The sequence below is a fragment of the Oncorhynchus nerka genome, linkage group LG20, assembly GCF_034236695.1.
Source record: "Oncorhynchus nerka isolate Pitt River linkage group LG20, Oner_Uvic_2.0, whole genome shotgun sequence".
Lineage (NCBI taxonomy): Eukaryota > Metazoa > Chordata > Actinopteri > Salmoniformes > Salmonidae > Oncorhynchus > Oncorhynchus nerka.
The window spans coordinates 60,842,670-60,867,513 of NC_088415.1; the positions used below are offsets into that span (position 1 = coordinate 60,842,670).

General features: G+C 46.3%; 1 protein-coding gene across 2 annotated transcripts in view; it reads right to left on the reverse strand.

Moving 5' to 3' along the window:
• Nucleotides 1-24,844, reverse strand: part of LOC115102885 (nuclear receptor coactivator 6-like) — a 30,368-nt gene that overhangs the window by 5,269 nt on the left and 255 nt on the right. Inside the window, exons 2-14 of one of the 2 annotated variants that reach the window (XM_029623300.2) lie at nt 17,065-17,353; nt 16,691-16,846; nt 16,435-16,557; nt 16,214-16,336; nt 16,009-16,112; nt 15,143-15,881; nt 14,757-14,900; nt 4,874-5,487; nt 4,167-4,759; nt 3,948-4,066; nt 3,532-3,857; nt 3,220-3,441; nt 51-3,105 (exon numbers count right to left, since the gene is read on the reverse strand). In XM_029623300.2, coding sequence (XP_029479160.2) covers nt 51-3,105; nt 3,220-3,441; nt 3,532-3,857; nt 3,948-4,066; nt 4,167-4,759; nt 4,874-5,487; nt 14,757-14,900; nt 15,143-15,881; nt 16,009-16,112; nt 16,214-16,336; nt 16,435-16,557; nt 16,691-16,846; nt 17,065-17,305 — 6,559 coding nt within the window. In that variant the 5' untranslated portion in view covers nt 17,306-17,353. The remainder of the gene's footprint in view (nt 1-50; nt 3,106-3,219; nt 3,442-3,531; nt 3,858-3,947; nt 4,067-4,166; nt 4,760-4,873; nt 5,488-14,756; nt 14,901-15,142; nt 15,882-16,008; nt 16,113-16,213; nt 16,337-16,434; nt 16,558-16,690; nt 16,847-17,064; nt 17,354-24,844) is intronic. The other variant, XM_029623301.2, reaches the window with a different exon arrangement.

The window sequence follows — 24,844 nt, forward strand, 5'->3', positions numbered from 1 at the left end:
ATCACTGAAAGGTCGATAAGTTACTCAATCATGGATTGATTGATATGTACCTGGGATGATCTGGGTATTCTCCGAAGGTGCTGTGGCCTCTGGTGGGGCTGGCTGGCTTGGAGGCTCCATGGCTGTGGGGACAGGCTGAGCTACAGTAGGGGTAAGGGCCGCTGGGGAGGATATGGCTGAGGAGTCCCTGGGCGGGTTGGAGGGTCCAGTGGTGGCAACAACAGGAGATGTAGATGGGGACAGATTTGGTATCGGGACTGGGGCTGAAGGAGGAGCCGGATCAGGGAGAAATGTAGCAGTGGTAGGAACAGGGGCAGTAGTAGTGATTGGGGTGGTGACAGGGACTGAGACTGGCGGAGGGGTGGTAGGTTTAGAGACTGGGGCAGGAACAGGGGACTGGGCTGGTGTAGCAGGTTGAGCATGAACATGAGTTGGAGCTGATACGGGAGGAGGAGGAGTGGTGTCTTTCGGAGCAGCAGCAGAAGTAGTCCGAGTCTGTGCTCCAGACACTGTGGCCTCAGTCTGGGTGAGAGATGCAGGGGATGTATGAATGGGCACACCCCCAGCGTTCAGACCTGTCTGGTGCTGGTAAGCCCCCCCTAAAGTCTGGGTTAGCCATTCCTTAGAAACCTGCTGGGAATCTGGTGGACTGCTCACTGGTGCAGAGCCAGGAGCCTGGAAAGGCTTGCCCTGGGCAGCCAAGGAGGGGGAGCATGGAAAGGCGGACCCTAGGGGCTGCTGGAAGGGAGACGAGGCAAACGTAGAGGCTGTGGGATAGGGGCTTGGACGGTGGGAAGGCTGCCCAACTGGTGGGGTAGATTTCTGTCCGGTGAGCGCCTCACCAGAGGTCTCTGGTTTGGGAGTGGTAGGGCTTTGCTGCTGGGGAGGAGGCAAGTTACTAACAGGGGAAGCCTGTCTACTGGCCATCTGGACCTGCTCAACTAGCGTTCGGGCAGGCTGGGTGCCGGCCACACTGACCACAGAAGCCTGGGTCCAGGCAGAGCCTGGGGCTTGAGCCTGGGTTGGAGCGGTGGTGAGCTGGATATTAGTTGTGGACACTTGTATGGGCCCTACCATGGTGATCGGCTGGGACACCATTGTGGTGTTGGGGGCCACAGATGCAGCGGGGACCTGGAAGATTGGGGTACCGGTATTAATAAACACAGGCGTGGTAATGAATTGGGGCCGGGGGGCAGTGGTCTGCTGGCTGAGCTGCTGTGGTCTGATGTTCTTACTGGGCATGGCCACCATAGTGGAGACGATGGCTGGGGGGGCCTGAGGGGTGGAACTGATAGTGTTGGAGGTGACAAACACGGTTATCTGGTTGGGGGAGATGGTGGCAGAGGACGCAGGGATCTGCAGGACTGTGGAGACACTGGCCAGGGGTTTAGGGCTGGGGATTAATTTGGGACTAACTGCAGGGTTTGAGTTAAAGTTTGGTCTGGGGGAAACGTTGAGGCTGGGACAACTATGACTGACTGCGGCTGTGTTGGGGCTAGCGCCCACATTGACACGAAGACTAGGAGCAGGGTTTAGAGTAGGGTTGGGGCTTACAGTCGAGTTTACATTGGGGCTAGGGATGTGATTAGCATTAAGATTGGGGCTTCCTTTAGGCTGCAGATTAGGACTACTGGCTGGATTTGGGAGTTTGGGGCGGGGGGTTGAGCTGGGCTTAGGTTTAGCTTCTGGCTCGTTCAAAGCAGCACCAGTAGTAGCAACAGCAGTATCCCCCACTTCCAAGCTCTGAAAAGCACTGGATGGGTTCTCTTGATCTATGGAGGCTTTAGTGCTCTCCTTGTAGACAGTATCCCCAGCTGGAGCACTCTGAGTGGGCCTGGCAGGCACGCTGGGGGTGGCTGCGTTATCCAGTAGCTGGTTAAGGGAGGTAGGAACATCCCTGAGAGCAGGAGAGGCCTCATATACAGATACAAACTCCTGCTGAGGAGCCATCTGTACAGGCTGCCTCTCCCCTGCTACCATTCTGCGCTCAAGCCCAGCTTTAGCCTCCTGAGGAGTTGGGACACGAAGGCTAGCCATCCGGGGGGCAGAGAGCTCCCTCAAAGGCTGGGGCATCTGCCGCTGCTCTACACTTGCCATTCCCTGCCCTTCCCTGGGCATCTCAGCTGTGTTATCCTGGAACCCCTGGAAGGGGCTCTGGATCTGATGGGCATCCAGGCCCACCCCAACTGCGAGTGGGAGTGAGACCGGGCTAGGAGGCACTGGGGTAGGGCTCAACATCATGGTCTGCCCTGTCTGGGGGTTGACCATGTGTTGCTGGTGAGGGGAGGTTAGGGCAGTCTTAGCCCCCTTCTGCCTCCCCGGGCTAGGGGTAGTGGATTTGCGGCTGGAGGCAAGGCTGGATCTGCGGCTGTTACTGGGACTGGCCCTTTTAGCCTGTCCTCCTCCAGACTGCTTGTCCTGTTTCCCTTGGCCCAAGTTGGCCGCTCCACTGCCTATAGGGAAAGACTGCTGACCATTGTTAGAGTTACCTCCACCACTTCCATTGTTGCTGGACATAGTTAGGCTGGGAGGGGCCTGCCCTATGGCTTTGAGAGTGGTGGGGTTGAGCCCACCCTGCTGTTCAAAGCCCCGGCTGAGGTTGGGCTGCCTGGGTGGCAGAGGGATGTTGATCTTGGGGGGAAACAGGCCTGCGATGGAGGCGTTCAGCCTCTCAGGGGAGAGGTTGATCTCAGAGGGCTCAGTGCTGGGAGGACGGTTGGTAGGTGTGAGAGGGTGGTGGTAGGGCCTGGGACTGGCCCGGTTGGGTGTTTTGGGCCTGGAGCTCTGGGAGGTGGTTGCAACGTTAGGGAAGTGGAGGCCAGGCATGGGGCCACCCTGCAGGGGCTGAGGGGGCATCTGTTGCTGGGGACTGGCTCCAGGGTGCTGGGGCATGGGCGAGGGGCTGGGGCCCTGCTTCATCATGTGGGCGTTTGTGCCCTGGTTCACCACCAACTGTTGGGCTCCATTCCCAGACTGCATCCCCATCTCCTGGCCTCCAGATCTGTCCTGCAGTGAATTGGGACCTCCAGGGGCCTCCTCAGCCCCCGTTCCTTGGGAACCAGGCCCTGCCTCAGGGTGAGACATCTGCCGGGCTGCCCCAGTCATCTACATAGGTAGGGATAGATGATATACACACCCCGGGGAATTAATTAGGCATAGAATATTAACAAGACAATAATAAATATGATATAATTCAAACATTATCAGATCGTGTCCAACCTGTGGGTTGACCATGAGGGGCATCCCTCTGGGTTTGTCTGGGGAGGGGGGCACTCCTCCGTGCCCCTGGAGGTTGATCATGACGGGCATGTTGCCCTGCTGGATGCCAGGCATCCTCTGGGCCTCCCCGGCGTTCATCATGCCCCTGGGGGGGTTCTGCCCACCTGGATGGAGGGGCATCCGGTTTTTAGCCTGCTCCTGCTGCATCTTCATGACCATCTGCTAATATAACACAACCGGAACAAATTAGCTATATAATCCATAGTTAACATGGAAAATGTGTCGTGACGACACACACGCAGTCGATGGTACCTGTTGTTGCTGCTGCTGCTGTTGATGGTGTGGTTGTTGCTGCTTTTGTTGTTGTTGTAGATGATGAGGGTGCATCTGTGGCTGGCCTTGAGTCTGACCCAGAGCTCCAGCCACCCCCTGTTGCTGTCCTGGAGGAACTTGCATTCCCTGCATCTGCTGTTGCATCTGTTGCTGCTGTTGTTGCTGTAGCTGCTGTTGTTGCAGCTGCTGCTGATGCTGCTGCTGATGCTGCTGCTGCTGTATATGCTGCTGTTGTTGATGCTGCTGCATGAACTGCATAGGCACCTGCTGTAGGACTCTCTGGTCTCCAGGCTGACCTGGGAAACCTGACATGAGAAAAAAGGAATGATAAGAAGCCATTCAACTAAAAGATACAAGTGTGAGTGAGCAAACCAAGAATCATGAACATTGCATACCTGCAGGCCTGTTGGTGAAGTCTGAAAGTTTGGGTCCAGAATGGTCCATGCCCACCCCCTGTTCCCCACTCAGTGCTGGCAGCTCTGGGTCCTCCAGGCCAACACCCACATCCAGACCCCTGGGTAGAAGAAAATAATACCTCAAATGACTAACCATGTCCAATACCAAATACTTTGTGTGGATATAGCTTAAGATTTCAATAACATTCAGCTCCTTACCCTAACCCATCCATCGGCTGCTGTCCCTCCCCTACTTTGGGCTTCTTCTTGCGTGGTGGTTTCTTCTTCTTGGGTTTGGCCTGGCCAGGTCCTCCAGCCCCCTGCTTCCCCCCAGGTCCAAACTGACTAGCCGAGATGTCACTCTGGAGCAGGTTGACCAGGAGAGGACTGGTGAGCGTCACGTCCTTGTTCACTGGAAAACCCCCTGCCTGAGCGCACAACCCACTCATAGGCATTTGACCCCCGAACTGGGGATTGAAGTTCATCCCGTGACCCGGGAAGTGGCCGTTGCCCACCTGCATGTGCTGGGGGGCTCCAATTCCTGTCATGCCTTGCTGCTGTTGCTGACCCTGTATGTCCTGGAGCATCTGTTGGACACTGCCCATGTCGCCTGTACAGCCACTGGGGTCTCCGAGAGCGTGTGGGTGTTGCTGCGTCGCCTGTTGTTGCTGCTGTTGTAGAATGGCTTGTTGTTGTTTCTGTTGTTGGAGCTGCTGCTGCTGTAGCTGCTGCTGGACCAGAGGATGACCACTGGGGAGTCTCATCTGACTGTGCATACCCATGACCTGGTTTGGGTTGCCACCCATGGGGACCTGAACAAATGTAGGAATGAGCAAGTGAAATAATATTTCCCTACACAGGGAAATTGGGTTTTCCACCTATTGCCACAATGCAAATAACTTTTTTTTTTTTAAGAAATGGAATACCTGTTGGAGCTGCTGCTGGGTCATCTGTTGATGTTGTTGTAGCTGGTGTTGCTGCTGCTGTTGTTGGAGCTGAGCCATTTGCTGCTGCTGCTGTTGTTGGCCCACCTGAGCTTGCTGGAACTGAGACATGTTACCGGGCCCGTTAGGAGACGGACCCCGCATGACCCCAGCTTGACCTTTCACCCCAAACGCATGTTTGTTTCCTTGCATCTGTTCCATCATGGAGTTTTGCTGTTGTTGCTGCTGATGCTGCTGTTGTAGGAGCATCGCCTGGTGCCCCTGCCCTCCAACCACCTGGCTGTGCATCACCCCCTGGCCCTGCTGGGGCACCAGCTGCTTGGGTGGGGTCATGCCTCCTCTCTGCCCTGGGTTGAGGGGTCTGGAGAGGACCATTTGCCCCGGACCCCCACCCTGGACCATCTGGCTGGGGGACGAGGACACAGGCTGGCCCTGGAGGCCCATCATCTGGTTCTGGAGGCTGGGCTGGCCCATACTGGGGCCTGAGGTGGTGCCTGGGGGCTGGCCGGCCATGCCACCGTGGAGGCCCATGACATTGGGCTGGGAGTGGCACGGACTTTGCATGTTGTTGGGGGTGGAGGCTGACGACTGGGCTCCTGAAATCAGATCATAAGAGAATGACACTGAAGTTGTCCTGATACAGATTAAATCATATCACTGTATTGTCTGCTGGGTTAGTCCACTTGATTTTAATCACTTTTTGACAACACCTCTTTTGATTTTAACTAAACTCTCCATACATACACTCGCCCAGTGGTCAGAAAGTAACCTTTTGGACCTGAATGCCAAAACATTCAAGAGATAGAGGTGCCCAAAGTTGAACCTTTTTGCATACCCTCCTCATGGTATATGAGACATCCATGTCTTCAGCACTGGAAAAGATACAACGATCGAGTTTGACATAATTTAAAAGCTTACAAAGAGGGTTGTCAAACTAGCATAATTTCCTGAAGAAAAAAATAATATATACACACACAGCTGAAGTCAGAAGTTTACATACACGTAGGTTGGAGTCATTAAACTTGTTTTTCAACCACTCCACACATTTCTTGTTAACAAACTATAGTTTTGGCAAGTCGGTTAGGACATCTACTTTGTGAACGAAACAAGTCATTTTTCTAACAATTGTTTACAGAGAGATTATTTCACTTATAATTCACTGCATCACAACTCCAGGGGGTCAGAAGTTTACATACACTAAGTATGTACGTCTGTGCCTTTAAACAGCTTGGAAAATTCCAGAAAATAATGTCATGGCGTTAGAACCTTCTGATAAGCGAATTGACATAATTTGAGTCAATCAGAGGTGCACCTGTGGATGTATTTCAAGGCCAATTCAATTGTTTACAGAGAGATTATTTCACTTATAATTCACTGTATCACAATTCCAGTGGGTCAGAAGATTACATACACCAAGTTGACTGTGGCGAATTTGCCAATCTTGGTGTTCTCTGGCAAATGCCAAAAGTCCTGCACGGTGTTGGGCTGTAAGCACAACCCCCACCTGTGGACAACGGACCCTCATGGAGTCTGTTTCTGACTGTTTGAGCAGACACATGCACATTTGTGGCCTGCTGGAGGTAATTTTGCAGGGCTCTGGCGAAGGTAGCGGTCCTGCTGATGGGTTGTTGCCCTCCTACGGCCTCCTCCACATCTCCTGATGTACTGGCCTGTCTCCTGGTAGCGCCTCCATGCTCTGGACACTACGCTGACAGACACAACAAACCTTCTTGCCACAGCTCGCATTGATGTACCATCCTGGATGAGCTGCACTACCTGAGCCACTTGTGTGGGTTGTAGACTCCGTCTCATGCTACCACTAGAGTGAAAGCACCGCCAGCATTCAAAAGTGACCAAAACATCAGCCAGGAAGCATAGGAACTGAGAAGTGGTCTGTGGTCCCCACCTGCAGAACCACTCCTTTATTGGGGTGTCTTGCTAATTGCCTATATTTTCCACATGTTGTCTATGCCATTTGCACAACAGCATGTGACATTTATTGTCAATCAGTGTTGCTTCCTAAGTGGACAGTTTGATTTCACAGAAGTGTGATTGACTTGGAATTACATTGTGTTGTTTAAGTGTTCCCTTTATTTTTTTGAGCAGTGTAATATATATATATATACACACACACACAGTGGGGCAAAAAAGTATTTAGTCAGCCACCAATTCCAGTTCTCCCACTTAACAAGATGAGAGAGGCCTGTAATTTTCATCATAGGTACACTTCAACTATGCCAGACAAAATGAGAAAACAAAAATCGAGAAAATCACATTGTAGGATTTTTAATGAATTTATTTGCAAATTATGGTGGAAAATAAGTATTTGGTCAATAACCAAAAGTTTATCTCAATACTTTGTTATATAGCCTTTGTTGGCAATGACAGAGGTCAAATGTTTTCTGTAAGTCTTCACAAGGTTTTCACACACTGTTGCTGGTATTTTGGCCCATTCCTCCATGCAGATCTCCTCTAGAGCAGTGATGTTTTGGGGCTGTTGCTGGGCAACACGGACTTTCAACTCCCTCCAAAGATTTTCTATGGGGTTGAGATCTGGAGGCTGGCTAGGCCACTCCAGGACCTTGAAATGCTTCTTACGAAGCCACTCCTTCGTTGCCCCGGCGGTGTGTTTGGGATCATTGTCATGCTGAAAGACCCAGCCACGTTTCATCTTCATTGCCCTTGCTGATGGTAGGTTTTGTTACTTTGGTCCCAGCTCTCTGCAGGTCATTCACTCGGTCCCCCTGTGTGGTTCTGGGATTTTTGCTCACCGTTCTTGTGGTCATTTTGACCCCACGGGGTGAGATCTTGCATGGAGGCCCAGATCGAGGGGGATTATCAGTGGTCTTGTATGTCTTCCATTTCCTAATAATTGCTCCCACAGTTGATTTCTTCAAACCAAGCTGCTTACCTATTGCAGATTCAGTCTTCCCAGCCTGGTGCAGGTCTACAATTTTGTTTCTGGTGTCCTTTGACAGCTCTTTGGTCTTGGCCATAGTGGAGTTTGGAGTGTGACTGTTTGAGGTTGTGGACAGGTGTCTTTTATACTGATAACAAGTTCAAACAGGTGCCATTAATACAGGTAACGAGTGGAGGACAGAGGAGCCTCTTAAAGAAGAAGTTACAGGTCTGTGAGAGCCAGAAATCTTGCTTGTTTGTAGGTGACCAAATACTTATTTTCCACCATAATTTGCAAATAAATTCATAAAAAATCCTAGAATGTCATTTTCTGGATTTTTTTTTCTCCTTTTGTCTGTCATAGTTGAAGTGCACCTATGATGAAAATGACAGGCCTCTCATCTTTTTAAGTAGGAGAACTTGCACAATTGGTGGCTGACTAAATACTTTTTTGCCCCACTGTATATAGTTGAAGTCGAAGTTTACATACCGTAGCCAAATACATTTAAACTCAGTTTCACAATTCCTGACATGTAAATCCTTGTAAAAATTCCCTGCACCATAGCATTTCACATATTTCTGTCCCACTGGAATTGAGATACAGATTATTTCACTTATAATTGTATGTAAACAATTGTTGGAAAAATGACTTGTGTCATGCACAAAGTAGATGTCCTAACCGACTTGCCAAAACTATAGTTTGTTAACAAGAAATTTGTGGAGTGGTTGAAAAGGTAGTTTTAATGACTCCAACCTAAGCGCATGACCCTAAGTGTATGTAAGGGAACCCCCCCCCCCCCCCCCCCCCTGAAATGTACAAAAATGAATGGGAAGTCATTGGCACTGGATAAACCATATAAAGTGTCCAATACCACTCAATTTGGCGTCGTTTCATTCAAAGTTTATGTCAAATGCCAAGTGTAACACTTTAAAAATCCAACAGATGGCGAGTGCGCTCCACCGTGGATTTTCATATTGCAAATGTAATACAAGTCAACATCCAAAAGTAACATTTTGAAAAACTTATCACCCCCTTAAAAAAGTGCTTTCTGGACCGTTTTTCGAAATTCTTTCAAATTTTGTGTCAATTACACATGTATAAGAGCTGTATCAACATACTTTAGTCATATTTTATCATCATCATTTAAAAAAAAATATATATATATATATATATATATATGTGCACAAGGCATATGTTTGTCCATTTGCAATATAATTTCATAGGAAGTCAAAAGTCACTTTTTTTGGGCCAAATGCCATAAGAAATGTCCCAATGCAATATGAAAGATTTGAAAATTATGTCCATTTGCCATTATGTCCATGTACCATCACGAATTTGACATGCTCAAAAATCCTACAGAAATGCTAAATTGACTGGCTTGATAAACTCGGGATGGCCGGGCAGCGATAGTGGTTCCTCTCCTTCGCTCGTTGTGTTGATTTCATCAGGTCCATTTGGTGATGTTTTTTCACTGTTGAATCATATTGCAAATGCACGTCCATTTGCAATATGTTTCAATGGGCATTTACCATCACGAATTTGGCATGCTCAAAAATCCTGCAGGAAGGCAAAATTGACTGGCCAGATGAATTCGGGATGGCTGGGCAGTGATTCTGGTTCCTCTCCATCACTCGTTGGGGTTGATTTCAGAATGTCACTTTGGTGATGGTCCCTCACTGTTTAAACATATTGCAAATTGACAAAAGTCACCAGCAAGTCACAGTCCATCAGTCAATTAGATATCATTCTGACACCAAACTGATACAAACTGACACCACACCCACTTTTTCCAACTCGTTTAGAAGCCAACTATCACATACTTCAGAGCTGGCCCAAAATTCACAGCACCTTCGGTTCAAACCATAATAAAAACGTAAAACACGTAGTTACGTTCTAGCTGCGGGTCCAGTTCTGACATTATGTGTAGGCCTATGTGAGGCGACCCCGAATCCCAAGTTACGGCTCGATAGGTCATTTGGTGCCCGAGCAAGTCCCTAATTGGTGCTGGAAATCCACTTTTTTCCATGCCTTGCTACGGGGTCCTTGAATGAGCTATCTGACAGAAACGTTGGGGTCCGTCTCTATGGGCCGAGCCGGTTTCAATGAACCTAGTCTTGAGTCTGAGACTTTTCTAAATGTCGTCATTTTCGTAATGGTCAAAATGAATTGAAGTCATTGCAAATGTACGAGGCTGTTTTTCGGTCCGAGAACATTCTAGAGCCAAGTAACTCACCACGCACTATCGACCTGAGGTCTAGAACAGGTTTCTAAAGATTCAGAACTCTAGGTCTGACGGTTCTTTTTTAGTTCGAACAAAGGTAACTATTGCAGGCACTGTCTGTCTCTACACACCACACTGTGTCCCTCTGTCCTAGCTGTGTGTGTGTGTGTGTGTGTGAGATTCTTTTCTTGGAAATTTTTATGGGAGAAATGACTAATTTACAGTTCATGGGGGTTGCCTAATCACACATATGAAGTTTTGAAAAGATCTGACCTTTTTAACCCTTTGAAACAGCCCCTATGACATAATTTAAGGAACTTCCGGTTGGCACAGGAAGCTATAAGTAAACACATATCCTGATTGGGGTGTGCCTTTACAGAATCCTGAATTTGAAGTGTTTACGTTAAAAACTGACCGATTTACACAGGGTTGAATGCACTATTTATCACAAACTGCTGGTTGGGTATGGAAAAACACTTTTAGGGTGATTTTAACCACTTCCGGTTGCTTCAGGAAGCTTAGTATTAACACAGGTAGACCTCATAGTGTCCTGATGGACTGTCATTGAAGACGGTTCTTAAGACATTCATAACCCACATAGGCTTCAGGTTGACTTTAGAGGAGCAGGCGATGTATTCCTATGGGGAGAGATGTCATTGTAATCTGTGAGATCAAAAAACCCTGATTAACTGTTAAGGGTTAATGCCACACAGTCAAGGTTAGGCTTGCACAGATCGGGAGGACCTCAGGAACGTACATGAGGTCGAATTGTGCTTCTCACCCTAATGGTTCTTTCACTGTCACCCAAAAGCAAATTACATTTTGGGCCTACTTTTTTCACGGTCGCTGCACTCAGAGCGAGCTACGGTCAAGCGGCGCATCTTGTTGAACTCGGCACGGCCTAGAGAATATGAAAATGCCATTGCAGGCTCTGTGCGTCTTTAAGCACCGCACTTTGTCACTCCATCCTTGCTGTTTGTGTGTGTGTGTGAGGGAGCTTTTCTTTGACATCTGTTGGGAGAAATGACTGACTTACAGTTCATGAGGGTTGCCTAATCACACATATGAAGTTTTGAAAAGATCTGACCTTTTTATCCCTTCGAAACAGCACCTATGACACCATTTTAAGGCACTTCCGGTCTACACAGGAAGCTGAAAGTGAACACATATCCTCCTTGGGGTAGGCAATTATAGAATTTTGAGTTTTAAGTCTTTGCGTTAAGAACTGACTTATTTACAGAGGGTTTAGTGAGTGTGTGTTATTTCAGAAAATCACAGAAATCTCACAGAGCACACTTTAAAAAGATTTGTATGAACACGCTGCAACTGGATCTGTAACTGTTTAAAAAAATATATACATATTTTTTATCATCACCAATTTGACATTGTACGATTTCTCTTAAATGACGATAGATAAATGGCTGATTCTTTTTTTATTGACACCGTATGTTCCTTTACTTTGACGTGAAGCAGAAAAATTGCTTTATTTTCATTTTGGACCTTTAATCCCAGAAAATCTTGTTCGGGGCCAACTGCCCATTATGCCAAACCTATGTACACCCAGTTTCGGCTTTGAAATATTTTCCGTTTAGGAGATAAGGCCACATCGGGGCGGCAGGGTAGCCTAGTGGTTAGAGCGTTGGACTAGTAACCGGAAGGTTGCGAGTTCAAACCCCCGAGCTGAACAGGCAGTTAACCCACTGTTCCTAGGCAGTCATTGAAAATAAGAATTTGTTCTTAACTGACTTGCCTGGTTAAATAAATGTAAAATAAAAATAAAAATCGTTATTCATGATGTTTTGTACATTTGCAATATGATTCCATTCGCCCGCTTCTGGGATTTACCGGGACAGTGGAAAATTGACCAAAATTTGATTATTTTATAAATGGAAACCGAATGTCCGAGAGAGTTCATTTGATGACTTCCTGGAGAATCCGGCCCTGCCGCACGGCCCGACACCGCCCGCGAATTTTACAAACGTTTTCGGACGTCTAGTAAGGGTTCGTACATTTGCAATGTGGACTTTCTCACTAACCAAATGGCAAAATGTTCCCTTACGGTATGTAAACTTCCGACTTCAACTGTATATATAAAAACTTTCAACATCAATTATATAAAAAAATCTGTCATTATTAACTTTTTTGTCGTATATACATTGTAGCTGATAACCCATTTTACATAATCTGAGGTGTTTGGGTTGTGCCCGCCCGCGGTTGAGACAAAGCATGCTCTTGAATAGAGGGTGGGTGTCAAGTTTTGGCTGATAAATGCACTAAAATGGGAAAAGCATTGGCATTTCAACTTTCAAACGGTAAATTACACTGTCAATCTTCCAAATTAAATCATAGAAATATAGAAAATAGAATAGACATGACCATTTAAATTGACAGTCAACCGTGTGCGGACCGGAGGCCATCTTCGTGGGAGCAATTGGAAGTTAAAATTTAGATTAAAATAATAATGTAATGGTGTGCAGTCAAAAAGTGATAGAAATCACATTGAACGACCCTGCAAGGGCTTTTTCTCTCACTACCGTTCAAAAGTTTGTGGTCACTTAGAAATGTCCTTGTTTTCCAAGAAACCATACATGAAATGAGTTGCAAAATGAACAGGAAATATAGTCAAGATGTTGACAAGGTTATAAATAATAATTGTCCTTCAAAGTGCTTTCGTCAAAGAATCCTCCATTTGCAGCAATTACAGCCTTCCAGACCTTTGGCATTCTAATTGTCATTTTGTTGAGGTAATCTGAAGAGATATCACCCCATGCTTCCTGAAGCACTTCTTACGATCAAGCTGCTCCCACAACAGTTCAATAGGGTTGAGATCTGGTCACTGTGCTGGACACTCCATTATAGACAGAATACCAGCCGACTGCTTCTTCCCTAAATAGTTAATCAATCAAATTGGTCCTGGTCAGTTCCTGGATGGGAGACCAGATGCTGCTGGTGGTGTTGGAAGTAGGAGGCACTCTTTCCTCTGGTCTAAAAGAATATCCCAATGCCCTGCCCTGTGTAGGGTGCTGTCTTTCAGATGGGACGTTAAACAGGTGTCCTGACTCTCTGAGGTCATTAAAGCTCCCATGGCACTTATCGTAAGAGTAGGGGTGTTAACCCCGGTGTCCTGGCTAAATTCCCAATCTGGCCCTCAAACCATCACGGTCACCTAATAATCCCCAGTTTACAATTGGCTCATTCATCCCCCTCCGCTCCCCTGTAACTATTCCTCAGGTCATTGCTGCAAATTAGAACGTGTTATCAGTGAACTTACCTGGTAAAACAACAAATAAATAAATAAAAAATAGTTTGGAGCTGTGCTTTGGGTCAATGTCCTGTAGGAAAAAATTGCCTCCAATTAAGCTCCGTCCACAGGGTATGGGCATGGCGTTGAAAAATGGAGTGATAGCCTTCCTTCTTCAAGATCCCTTTACCCTGTAAAAATCTCCCACTTTACCACCAGCAAAGCTCCCCAGACCATCACATTGCCTCCACCATGCTTGATGGCGTCAAGCACTCCTCCAGCATCTTTAAACTTTTTCTGTCTCACGAATGTTCTTCTTTGTGATCTTCAAACTTAGATTTGTCTGTCCATAACACTTTTTCCCAATCTTCCTCTGTCCAGTGTCTGTTCTTTTTATTGCCAGACTGACTATGAGATATGGCTTTTTCTTTGCAACTCTGCCTAGAAGGTCAGTATCTCGGAGTCGCCTCTTCACTGTTGACGTTGAGACTGGTGTTTTGCGGGTACATTTAATGAAACTGCCAGTTGAGGACTTGTCTTGTTTCTCAAACTACACACTAATGTCCTCTTGCTCAGTTGTGCACCGGGGCCTACCACTCTTTCTATTCTGGTTAAAGCCAGTTTGCGCTGTTCTGCGAAGGGAGTAGTACACAGCGTTGTACAAGATCTTCAGTTTCTCGCATAGATTAGCCTTAATTTCTCAGAATGAGAATAGACGAGTTTAATGAGAAAGGTCTTTGTTTCTGGCCTTTTTTTAGCCTGTAATCTAACTCACAAATGCTGATGCTCCAGATACTCAACTAGTTTAACTTCTTCGATATAGGGGGCGCTCTTTTAATTTTTGGATAAAAAAACGTTCCCGTTTTAAACAAGATATTTTGTCACGAAAAGATGCTCGACTATGCATATAATTGACAGCTTTGGAAAGAAAACTGACGTTTCCAAAACGGCAAAGATATTATATGTGAGTGCCACAGAACTGATGCTACAGGCGAAACCAAGATGAAATTTCAAACAGGAAATGCCCCAGATTTTGAAGGCGCTGTGTTCCAATGTCCAATTTCATTTGCGATTTTCATGAATAGTTAACGTTGCGTTATGGTAATGAGCTTGAGGCTATGATTACGCTCCCGGATACGGGATTGCTCGACGCAAGAAGTTAAAGAAGGACAGTTTATTTGCTTCTTTAATGAGAACAAAAATGTTCAGCTGTGCTAACATTATTGCAAAATGGTTTTCTAATGATCAATTAGACTTTTAAAATTATAAACTTGGATTAGCTAACACAACATGCCATTGGAACACAGGAGTGATGGTTGCTGATAATGGGCCTCTGTATGCCTATGTAGATATCCCATAATAAATGTGCCATTTCCAAAATGAACAATGTCTACACTGCATTTCTGATCAATTTGATGTAATTTTAAAAATGGACAAGAAATTTGCTTTTCTTTCAAAAACAAAGTAGAAATTTAACTGTGCTGATCTATTCTTTGTCTTGTACCTGTGTGTGCCATAACCTGGCTGCTCTGGAGCTGGGGATTGGCTCCTCCCCCAGGGGTTCCTGGGGCGCTAGTCACCTGACCCTCGACAAAGTTCTGGTTCCCTGGGACGTTAGGAAACCCCATGGGTAGGCGATTGGGCATGCCTATGATCAAACACCACCGTTGGGAATTTCATTAGCCCAGCATAAAAGGTCATTATAGTAAGTCTGGATACACAAACTGTCTGAATATTACTTTGATTTCAGCATGAATTGTGTTACTAACTAATAAGTAATTCTAACTAATAAGGCAATGCTTCAGGAGATCATTTGTGACCATGGAACAAACTTACACTGTGAAAGTGAATGCATCATTTGTAGTCATCAGCAGTAGTTCAATTTCTTACCTCCCATTCCTCCTTGATGAACCAGAGGTCCAGCCTGCCCATTTTGGGGCATTACCATGAACCCTTGCTGCAGGTTACCCTGCTGTCCCAGTATCGCCCTGCCCGGTGAGCCGACCCCTTGAGAGAAACCCTGTGGGGTCATAGGTCTCGGTCCCAGCTGGGCCTGACCCTGCCCCATCATGGGAGGAGTCCCTGGAGAACCCTGCTGGAAGAGGGAAGGTGAAGACCCAGGAGACTTGGCTGTGAGGTTTCCCTGAGGCCCTGCTGAAGGAGGCAGAGGTGGTGGAGGTCTAAGGGGTCCTGCCACCCCTCCAGGCCCACCCTGGGGACCTTTAGGCTGGGGGGCTGCAAACTGACCAGCCCCTGGCTGCTGCTGGAGCTGCCCCTGCACCATTGCATTAAACACCTGGCCAGCCTGCTGGCTACCAAATGGGTACGGAGGTGGAGGGTGGCTGGGGGTCTGGACCATAGCCAGGGAGGGGGGACGTTGAGTCAACTGAGCTTGGGGAGGGGCCTTCCTCCAGGCTGAGCCCATGGGTCCTCCCTGGGCTGGCGGCGGCTGGAGGACCCCTGAGGGGAGCTGGTTCCAGCCGGAGGGTACAGGCATCTGGCCAGAGGAGTTGAAGGGGGGACGGGGGCCACCAAGCTGGGAGAGCTGGGCTTGTTGCTGGGCCTGCTGCTGCTGTTGCTGCAGCTGATGGAGGGCAGCCGGGTTGAGCTGCCTGCCCACCTGCATGGTCTGTGGTCAAAATACAGCCTTTATAAATAGAGTCAACTCCTGATACATTTAATCCTTGCATTAATTGGTAGTATTGATAGTGATTATAATGCATGGTTATTGTTGAGCTCCATTAGTGATTGTGTACCTGCATGTGGTGAGCTGCCTGGGGGGGTATGGGTCCTTGGCCGTAGGGGCCAGCCTGAGGATGCTGAAGCTGCTGCTGCAACGACATCATTGGGCCCATCGCATCTGAAGGGAGGGTAAAAACGTATATGGTCAATACCTTTGAACAAGTTGCACATATTTTGGATGTGTAAATGGTTGCTTATTAAGCATGCATATGACCTCACCAGTCTGTGAGGGGGGTCTGGCAGCTCTGGGGTGCATCTGTCCACTGCTGCCGGGAACCATGGCCTGTCCAGACATACTGGGGCAAGGGGGTACCATCGATGGGTTGCTCATTCTCATGCCTCCTACAAGAGATTGGTATGGGAGTTGGTTTATATTAACAACTAAAAGTCGATCAATCAATGCATAGAGTTCAACTTGTTACTGTACTGCCCCAAATCACCTGGGCCTGCTTGTCCCGGGAATCCCAAATCCATCCTCATCTGACCGGACGCACCGATTGGTCCATTTACCCTGACCTCCTGACCTCTATTCTGCCCAATGGCCACGTTTATGGTTCCTTCACCTGGACGAAAAAATTTAATACAAATATTAACAACAACAATCTAAGTACTTTTCAGGATGCTTACTATAAAATAAACAATAGATTTTGGGCCTGACCATACCCATGGCTGCTGCTATTTTGGTACTGTACATACCCTCTATCTGTACAGAGAGGATGCCCAGGTCTCGGAGCTGCTGCTGGTTATTCTGGGCCAGCAGCCTGAGGCGCTCTGCCGCGTCCCGAGGAATGTTAAAGGTGACTCGCACACTGTTCCATGGCTCCACATGCTGGAGCTGCAGTCTCTCTGAGTCTGGAGAGGGATAGGTAGACATGAAGAAAGAGGAGAGTTGGGTGATGAGAGGGGAGTGGTAGGAGTACAATACCTCAATATCACTGTTCTTATCAGTATATAAATAATACAGAGCTTTGAAATCATGACTTTCAACATTTTACTTTCATAATACATTAAAAAGTTGGAAAGTGTTTAGCCAGTTAGAACGGTGCACCACATCACCAACCATTACTAACCCAATTCAAGCATACTATGCATCCTGTTAAGTATGTTGTCAAGTTTCTCTTGGAAGTCCTCGTCATCCATGTTTCCCCGAAAGGCAACAAAGATGTTGAAATCACGCTCTCCAACTCCGTCCTGCCAGTGAACACCAGCATCCTCTCCAACTCCAGAGTCCTGGTCGGAATCTGAGTCAGGGTCCCCATCTGGGACTGCTGTCCACTGGGGAAGCTCTGATGGGGGGTGTTGATGTGCCATCCACCCCTCTTAGTGGGACTGGCGTGGGGAAGACTGGAACCGTTTATGCTGTAGAACCAAAAGATAACTTTACCTCTAAAGATATGCCCAATTGAGACAAATATTTTATGTGATCAATTACATGTAAATCCATGAAATGTCATGCAAAACATGTTTTTCAATGGAAAGAACATAAGTGTCAATCTTCAGCACCAGTCAACAGTTTTAGAACACCTACTCATTCAAAGGTTTTTCTTTATCTTTACTATTCTACATTGTAGAATAATAATGAAGACATGTTAAACAAATCAAAATGTACGTTATATTTGAGATTCTTAAAAGTAGCCACCCTTTGCCTTGATGACAGCTTTGCACCCTGGAATGCATTACAATTAACAGGTGTGCCTTCTTAAAAGTTATTTTGTGGAATTGCTTTCCTTCTTATTGCATTTGTGCCCATCAGCTGTGTTGTGACAAGGACAGAAGATGGTATTTTACCAAGTAGGGCTAAATCCATATTATGGCAAGAACTGCTCAAATAAGCTAAAAGAAACAACAGTCCTTCATTACTTTAAGACATGAAGGTCAGTCAATATGGAAAATGTCAACAACTTTGAAAGTTTCTTCAAGTGCAGTCGCAAAAACCATCAAGCGCTATGATGAAACTGACTCATGAGGACCGCCACAGGAAAGGAAGAACCAGAGTTTCCTCTACCGCAGAGGATAAGTTCATTAGAGAGTTAAAAGTAACAAATCAAATCAAATTTATTTGTCACATACACATGGTTAGCAGATGTTAATTTGAGTGTAGCGAAATGCTTGTGCTTCTAGTTCTGACAATGCAGTAATAACCAACGAGTAATCTAACCTAACAATTCCAAAACTACTACCTTACACACACACAAGTGTAAAGGGATAAAGAATATGTACATAAAGATATATGAATGAGTGATGGTACAGAACGGCATAGGCAAGATGCAGTAGATGGTATAGAGTACAGTATATACATATGAGATGAGCAATGTAGGGTATGTAAACATTGTGGCATAGTTTAGTGGCTAGTGATACATGTATTACATAAAGATGTAGTAGATGATAGAGTACAGTACATACATTGTGGAGAACAAGTATTTGATACACTGCCGATTATGCAGGTTTTCCTACTTACAAAGCATGTAGAGGTCTGTAATTTTTATCATAGGAACACTTCAACTGTGAGAGACGGATTCGAAAACAAAAATCCAGAAAATCACATTGTATGATTTTTAAGTAATTCATTTGCATTTTATTGCATGACATAAGTATTTGATACATCAGAAAGGCAGAACTTAATATTTGGTACAGAAACCTTTGTTTGCAATTACAGAGATCATATGTTTCCTGTGTTCTTGACCAGGTTTGCACACACTGCAGCAGGGATTTTGGCCCACTCCTACATACAGACCTTCTCCAGATCCTTCAGGTTTCGGGGCTGTCACTGGGCAATACGGACTTGCAGCTCCCTACAAAGAATATCCATTGGGTTCAGGTCTTCTTACGAAGCCACTCCTTCGTTGCCCGGGAGGTGTGTTTGGGATCATTGTCAAGCTGAAAGACCCAGCCACGTTTCATCTTCAATGCCCTTGCTGATGCAAGGAGGTTTTCACTCAAAATCTCACGATACATAGCCCCATTCATTCTTTCCTATACACGGATCAGTCGTCCTGGTCCCCAAAGCATGATGTTTCCACCCCCATGCTTCACAGTAGGTATGGTGTTCTTTGGATGCAAGTCAGCATTCTTTGTCCTCCAAACACGACGAGTTTTTACCAAAAAGTTATATTTTGGTTTCATCTGACCATATGACATTCTCCCAATCTTCTTCTGGATCATCCAAATGCTCTCTAGCAAACTTCAGATGGGCCTGGACATGTACTGGCTTAAGCAGGGGGACACGTCTGGCACTGCAGGATTTGAGTCCCTGGCGGCGTAGTGTGTTACTGATGGTAGGCTTTGTTACTTTGGTCCCAGCTCTCTGCAGGTCATTCACTAGGTCCCCCCGTGTGGTTCTGGGATTTTTGCTCACCGTTCTTGTGATCATTTTGACCCCACGGGGTGAGATCTTGCGTGGAGCCCCAGATCGAGGGAGATTAAGTGGTCTTGTACGTCTTCCATTTCCTAATAATTGCTCCCACAGTTGATTTCTTCAAACCAAGCTGCTTACCTATTGCAGATTCAGTCTTCCCAGCCTGGTGCAGGTCTACAATTTTGTTTCTGGTGTCCTTTGACAGCTCTTTGGTCTTGACCATAGTGGAGTTTGGAGTGTGACTGTTTGAGGTTGTGGACAGGTGTCTTTTATACTGATAACAATGTCAAACAGGTGCCATTAATACAGGTAACGAGTGGAGGACAGAGGAGCGTCTTAAAGAAGAAGTTACAAATCTTACTTGTTTGTAGGTGACCAAATACTTATTTTCCACCATAATTTGCAAATAAATTCTTTAAAAATCCTACAATGTCATTTTCTTTTCTCATTTTGTCTGTCATAGTTGAAGTGTACCTATGATGAAAATTACATGCCACTCATCTTTTTAAGTGGGAGAACTTGCACAATTGGTGGCTGACTAAATACTTTTTTTGCCCCACAGTAGGTATTCCTCTTGTCCAGATGGGTTAGGGCAGTGTGGTTGCGATTGCGTCGTCTGTGGACCTATTTGGGCGGTAAGCAAATTGGAGTGGGTCTAGGGTGGAGGTGATATGGTCCTTGACTAGTTTCTCAAAGCACTTCATGATGACGGAAGTGAGTGCTACGGGGCGGTAGTCGTTTAGCTCAGTTACCTTATCTTTCTTGGGAACAGGGACAATGGTGGCCCTCTTGAAGCATGTGGGAACAGCAGACTGAGACAAGGATTGATTGAATATGTCCGTAAACACACCAGCCAGCTGGTCTGCGCATGCTCTGAGGACGCGGCTGGGGATGCCGTCTGGACCTGCAGCCTTGCGAGGGATAACTAGTTGCTCCTACCCTCTACTTTTTTAAACATTTTGTTAAAAATCGCGCAACATTTCAGCGCCCTGCTACTCATGCCAGGAATATAGTACGTTCATATGGTTAGAATGTGTGTATAGGAAACCCTCGGACGTTTTTAAAACGCGACTGTGGCTATTACATAACGTGCGTTACATCGGAAAGCGCAGGAAAACCTGATCACAGAAAATGGAAATAAATATCCTTGCGCCACTTCCAGCAATTGTTAACAGTGAGCCGAATTAGATAAGACCGAGCATTCAACTCCCACAGCATCCCCATGTTGTCGAGTATCTTGTGAATTTAATCATCTTTGATTCTTGGTTGAACCGAAAGAGGGGCACCGCTTACCTCCGGTCTCCGCCCAGATCATTCCGGAAGAGCTCTCTCCTGAAATTTTTTCCAAGACGACAGCTAATGATATTTACATCGCCTACGGATGATTTTTTATCGCTTATTAACGTTTACTAATACCTAAAGTAGCATTACAAACGTATTTCGAAGTGTTTTGTGAAAGTTTATCGTCTACTTTTTGAATTTTAAAAAATGACGTTACGTTGTGAAATCGCTGTTTTTTTCGTTTATCACACAGTCTACATATAACGATATCTTGGCTTTATATGGCCCGATTTAATCGAAATAAAGACCCAATAGTGTTTATGGGACATCTAGGAGTGCCAACAAAGAAGATGGTGAAAGGTAATGACTGTTTTCTATTTTATTGTGCGGTTTGTGTAACGCCGAAATGCTAATTATTTTGTTTACGTCCCCTGCTGTGCTTTTCTGTTGTAGTGTATTGGTGCATGCTATCAGATAATAGCTTCTCATGCTGTCGCCGAAAAGCATTTTAAAAATCTGACTTGTTGCCTGGATTCACAACGAGTGTAGCTTTAATTTGATACCCTGCATGTGTATTTTAATGAACTTTTGAGTTTTAACTAATACTATTAGCATTTAGCGTAGCGCATTTGCATTTCCAGAGCTCTAGTTGGGACGCAAGCGTCCCAGGTAGAGGTAAGAGGTTAACACGTTTAAATGTTTTACTCACGATGGCTGCAGTGAAGGAGAATCCGCAGGTTTTGATTGCGGGCCGTGTCAGTGGCACTGTATTGTCCTCAAAGCGGGCAAAAAAGTTATTTAGTCTGTCTGGGAGCAAGACATCCTGGTCCGTGACCTTGGCTGGTTTTCTTTTTGTAATCCATGATTGACTGTAGACCCTGCCACATACCTCGTGTCTGAGCCGTTGAATTGCGACTCTACTTTGTTTCTATACTGATGCTTAGCTTGTTTGTTGCCTTGCGGAGGGAATAGCTACACTGTTTGTATTCGGTCACGTTTCCAGTCATCTTGCCCTGGTTAAAAGCAGTGTTTCGCGCTTTCAGTTTCACGCGAATGCTGCAATCAATCCACGGTTTCTGGTTTGGGAATGTTTTAATTGTCGTTCCCATAGCGATTAAAACATTCCCAAACCAGAAACCGTGGATTGATGGCAGCATTCGCGTGAAACTGAAAGCGCGAACCACTGCTTTTAATCAGGGCAAGGTGACTGGAAACATGACCGAATACAAACAGTGTAACTATTCCCTCCGCAAGGCAATCAAACAAGCTAAGCGTCAGTATAGAGACAAAGTAGAATCTCAATTCAACGGCTCAGACACAAGAGGTATGTGGCAGGGTCTACAGTCAATCACGGATTACAAAAAGAGAACCAGCACCGTCACGGACCAGGATGTCTTGCTCCCAGGCAGACTAAATAAGTTTTTTGCCCGCTTTGAGGACAATACAGTGCCACTGACACGGCCTGCAACGAAAACATGCGGTCTCTCCTTCACTGCAGCCGAGGTGAGTAAGACATTTAAACGTGTTAACCCTCGCAAGGCTGCAGGCCCAGACGGCATCCCCAGCCGCGCCCTCAGAGCATGCGCAGACCAGCTGGCCGGTGTGTTTACGGACATATTCAATCAATCCCTATACCAGTCTGCTGTTCCCACATGCTTCAAGAGGGCCACCATTGTTCCTGTTCCCAAGAAAGCTAAGGTAACTGAGCTAAACGACTACCGCCCCGTAGCACTCACTTCCGTCATCATGAAGTGCTTTGAGAGACTAGTCAAGGACCATATCACCTCCACCCTACCTGACACCCTAGACCCACTCCAATTTGCTTACCGCCCAAATAGGTCCACAGACGATGCAATCTCAACCACACTGCACACTGCCCTAACCCACCTGGACAAGAGGAATACCTATGTGAGAATGCTGTTCATCGACTACAGCTCGGCATTCAACACCATAGTACCCTCCAAGCTCGAGACCCTGGGTCTCGACCCCGCCCTGTGCAACTGGGTACTGGACTTCCTGACGGGCCGCCCCAGGTGGTGAGGGTAGGCAACAACATCTCCTCCCCGCTGATCCTCAACACGGGGGCCCCACAAGGGTGCGTTCTGAGCCCTCTCCTGTACTCCCTGTTCACCCACGACTGCGTGGCCATGCACGCCTCCAACTCAATCATCAAGTTTGCGGACGACACAACAGTGGTAGGCTTGATTACCAACAACGACGAGACGGCCTACAGGGAGGAGGTGAGGGCCCTCGGAGTGTGGTGTCAGGAAAATAACCTCACACTCAACGTCAACAAAACCAAGGAGATGATTGTGGACTTCAGGAAACAGCAGAGGGAACACCCCCTATCCACATCGATGGATCAGTAGTGGAGAGGGTAGCAAGTTTTAAGTTCCTCGGCATACACATCACAGACAAACTGAATTGGTCCACTCACACTGACAGCGTCGTGAAGAAGGCGCAGCAGCGCCTCTTCAACCTCAGGAGGCTGAAGAAATTCGGCTTGTCACCAAAAGCACTCACAAACTTCTACAGATGCACAATCGAGAGCATCCTGGCGGGCTGTATCACCGCCTGGTACGGCAACTGCTCCGCCCTCAACCGTAAGGCTCTCCAGAGGGTAGTGAGGTCTGCACAACGCATCACCGGGGGCAAACTACCTGCCCTCCAGGACACCTACACCACCCGATGTTACAGGAAGGCCATAAAGATCATCAAGGACATCAACCACCCGAACCACTGCCTGTTCACCCCGCTATCATCCAGAAGGCGAGGTCAGTACAGGTGCATCAAAGCTGGGACCGAGAGACTGAAAAACAGCTTCTATCTCAAGGCCATCAGACTGTTAAACAGCCACCACTAACATTGAGTGGCTGCTGCCAATACACTGACTCAACTCCAGCCACTTTAATAATGGGAATTGATGGGAAATGATGTAAAATATATCACTAGCCACTTTAAACAATGCTACCTAATATAATGTTCCCTACATTATTCATCTCATATGTATACGTATATACTGTACTCTATATCATCTACTGCATCCTTATGTAATACATGTATCACTAGCCACTTTAACTATGCCACTTTGTTTACATACTCATCTCATATGTATATACTGCACTCAATACCATCTACTGTATCTTGCCTATGCCGCTCTGTACCATCACTCATTCATATATCTTTATGTACATATTCTTTATCCCCTTACACTTGTGTCTATAAGGTAGTAGTTTTGGAATTGTTAGCCAGATTACTTGTTGGTTATTACTGCATTGTCGGAACTAGAAGCACAAGCATTTCGCTACACTCGCACTAACATCTGCTAACCATGTTTATGTGACAAATAACATTTGATTTGATTTGAGTAGGACGTTCGGGAAAAGGTCGTTGATGTCAAGGTGCTCACTTCCAACACACCGACAGTGTCATTGCGTTTTGGTACCCCAGCATTACATTCATACCCAAGAAAACGCTGCGTTTTCCTTGCAGCATTGCGTTGCACATGCAGTGCATTCGGTGTGGTCAATACAAACTGTATGCGAAAACGGCTTGACAGAAAGGGCAGCAGAAGGTGAATGTTGAACTTTTGTTGCATACATATCCAGATGATACTGTGTACTATTTTGCGCAATGATGCTTTCGGTGTCTGAAGCTTAGTCTAACAACATTGTAGCTCAATGTAGAATACTGCCGTTGTCACGGGCGTTGTAACTCTGTTTCAAGCAGTAGTGATAATGTGGTTACTTATAGCTTATTACAAGGTCCAGCGTTCAATACCAAGTTGCTTGTTATCATGAACATCATGACAGGTAGGTAGCTAGCGTTAGCTGGCTTAACTGTTGATGAGAAACCAACACCAACGGGCTAACGTTAGTGAACACCATAGTTACGGTACATGCTTTAGCATAAACTAATTACACCATTCCTGCTGCTACAAAATATTTAGCCAACTAGTATCTGGCAAAAGCGATTCAATAATTTATTCGATCGGCTAAGGAGAACGAGGCCTTCGCTGCCTATCGAATAAGACATTGACAAGCTTGCATAATACCGCGCAAGCAAGCTTAGTTTAATATTAAGAGATCACCAAAACACCAATTGGTGGTAAACTGTCATTACACGGCGCGATACAATTAGAAAACTAGATCACGACACAGTTAACTGGGCCTGCTGGCTAGCAGCAGTTCGCTTTTGGGATTTATTGGCTAGCT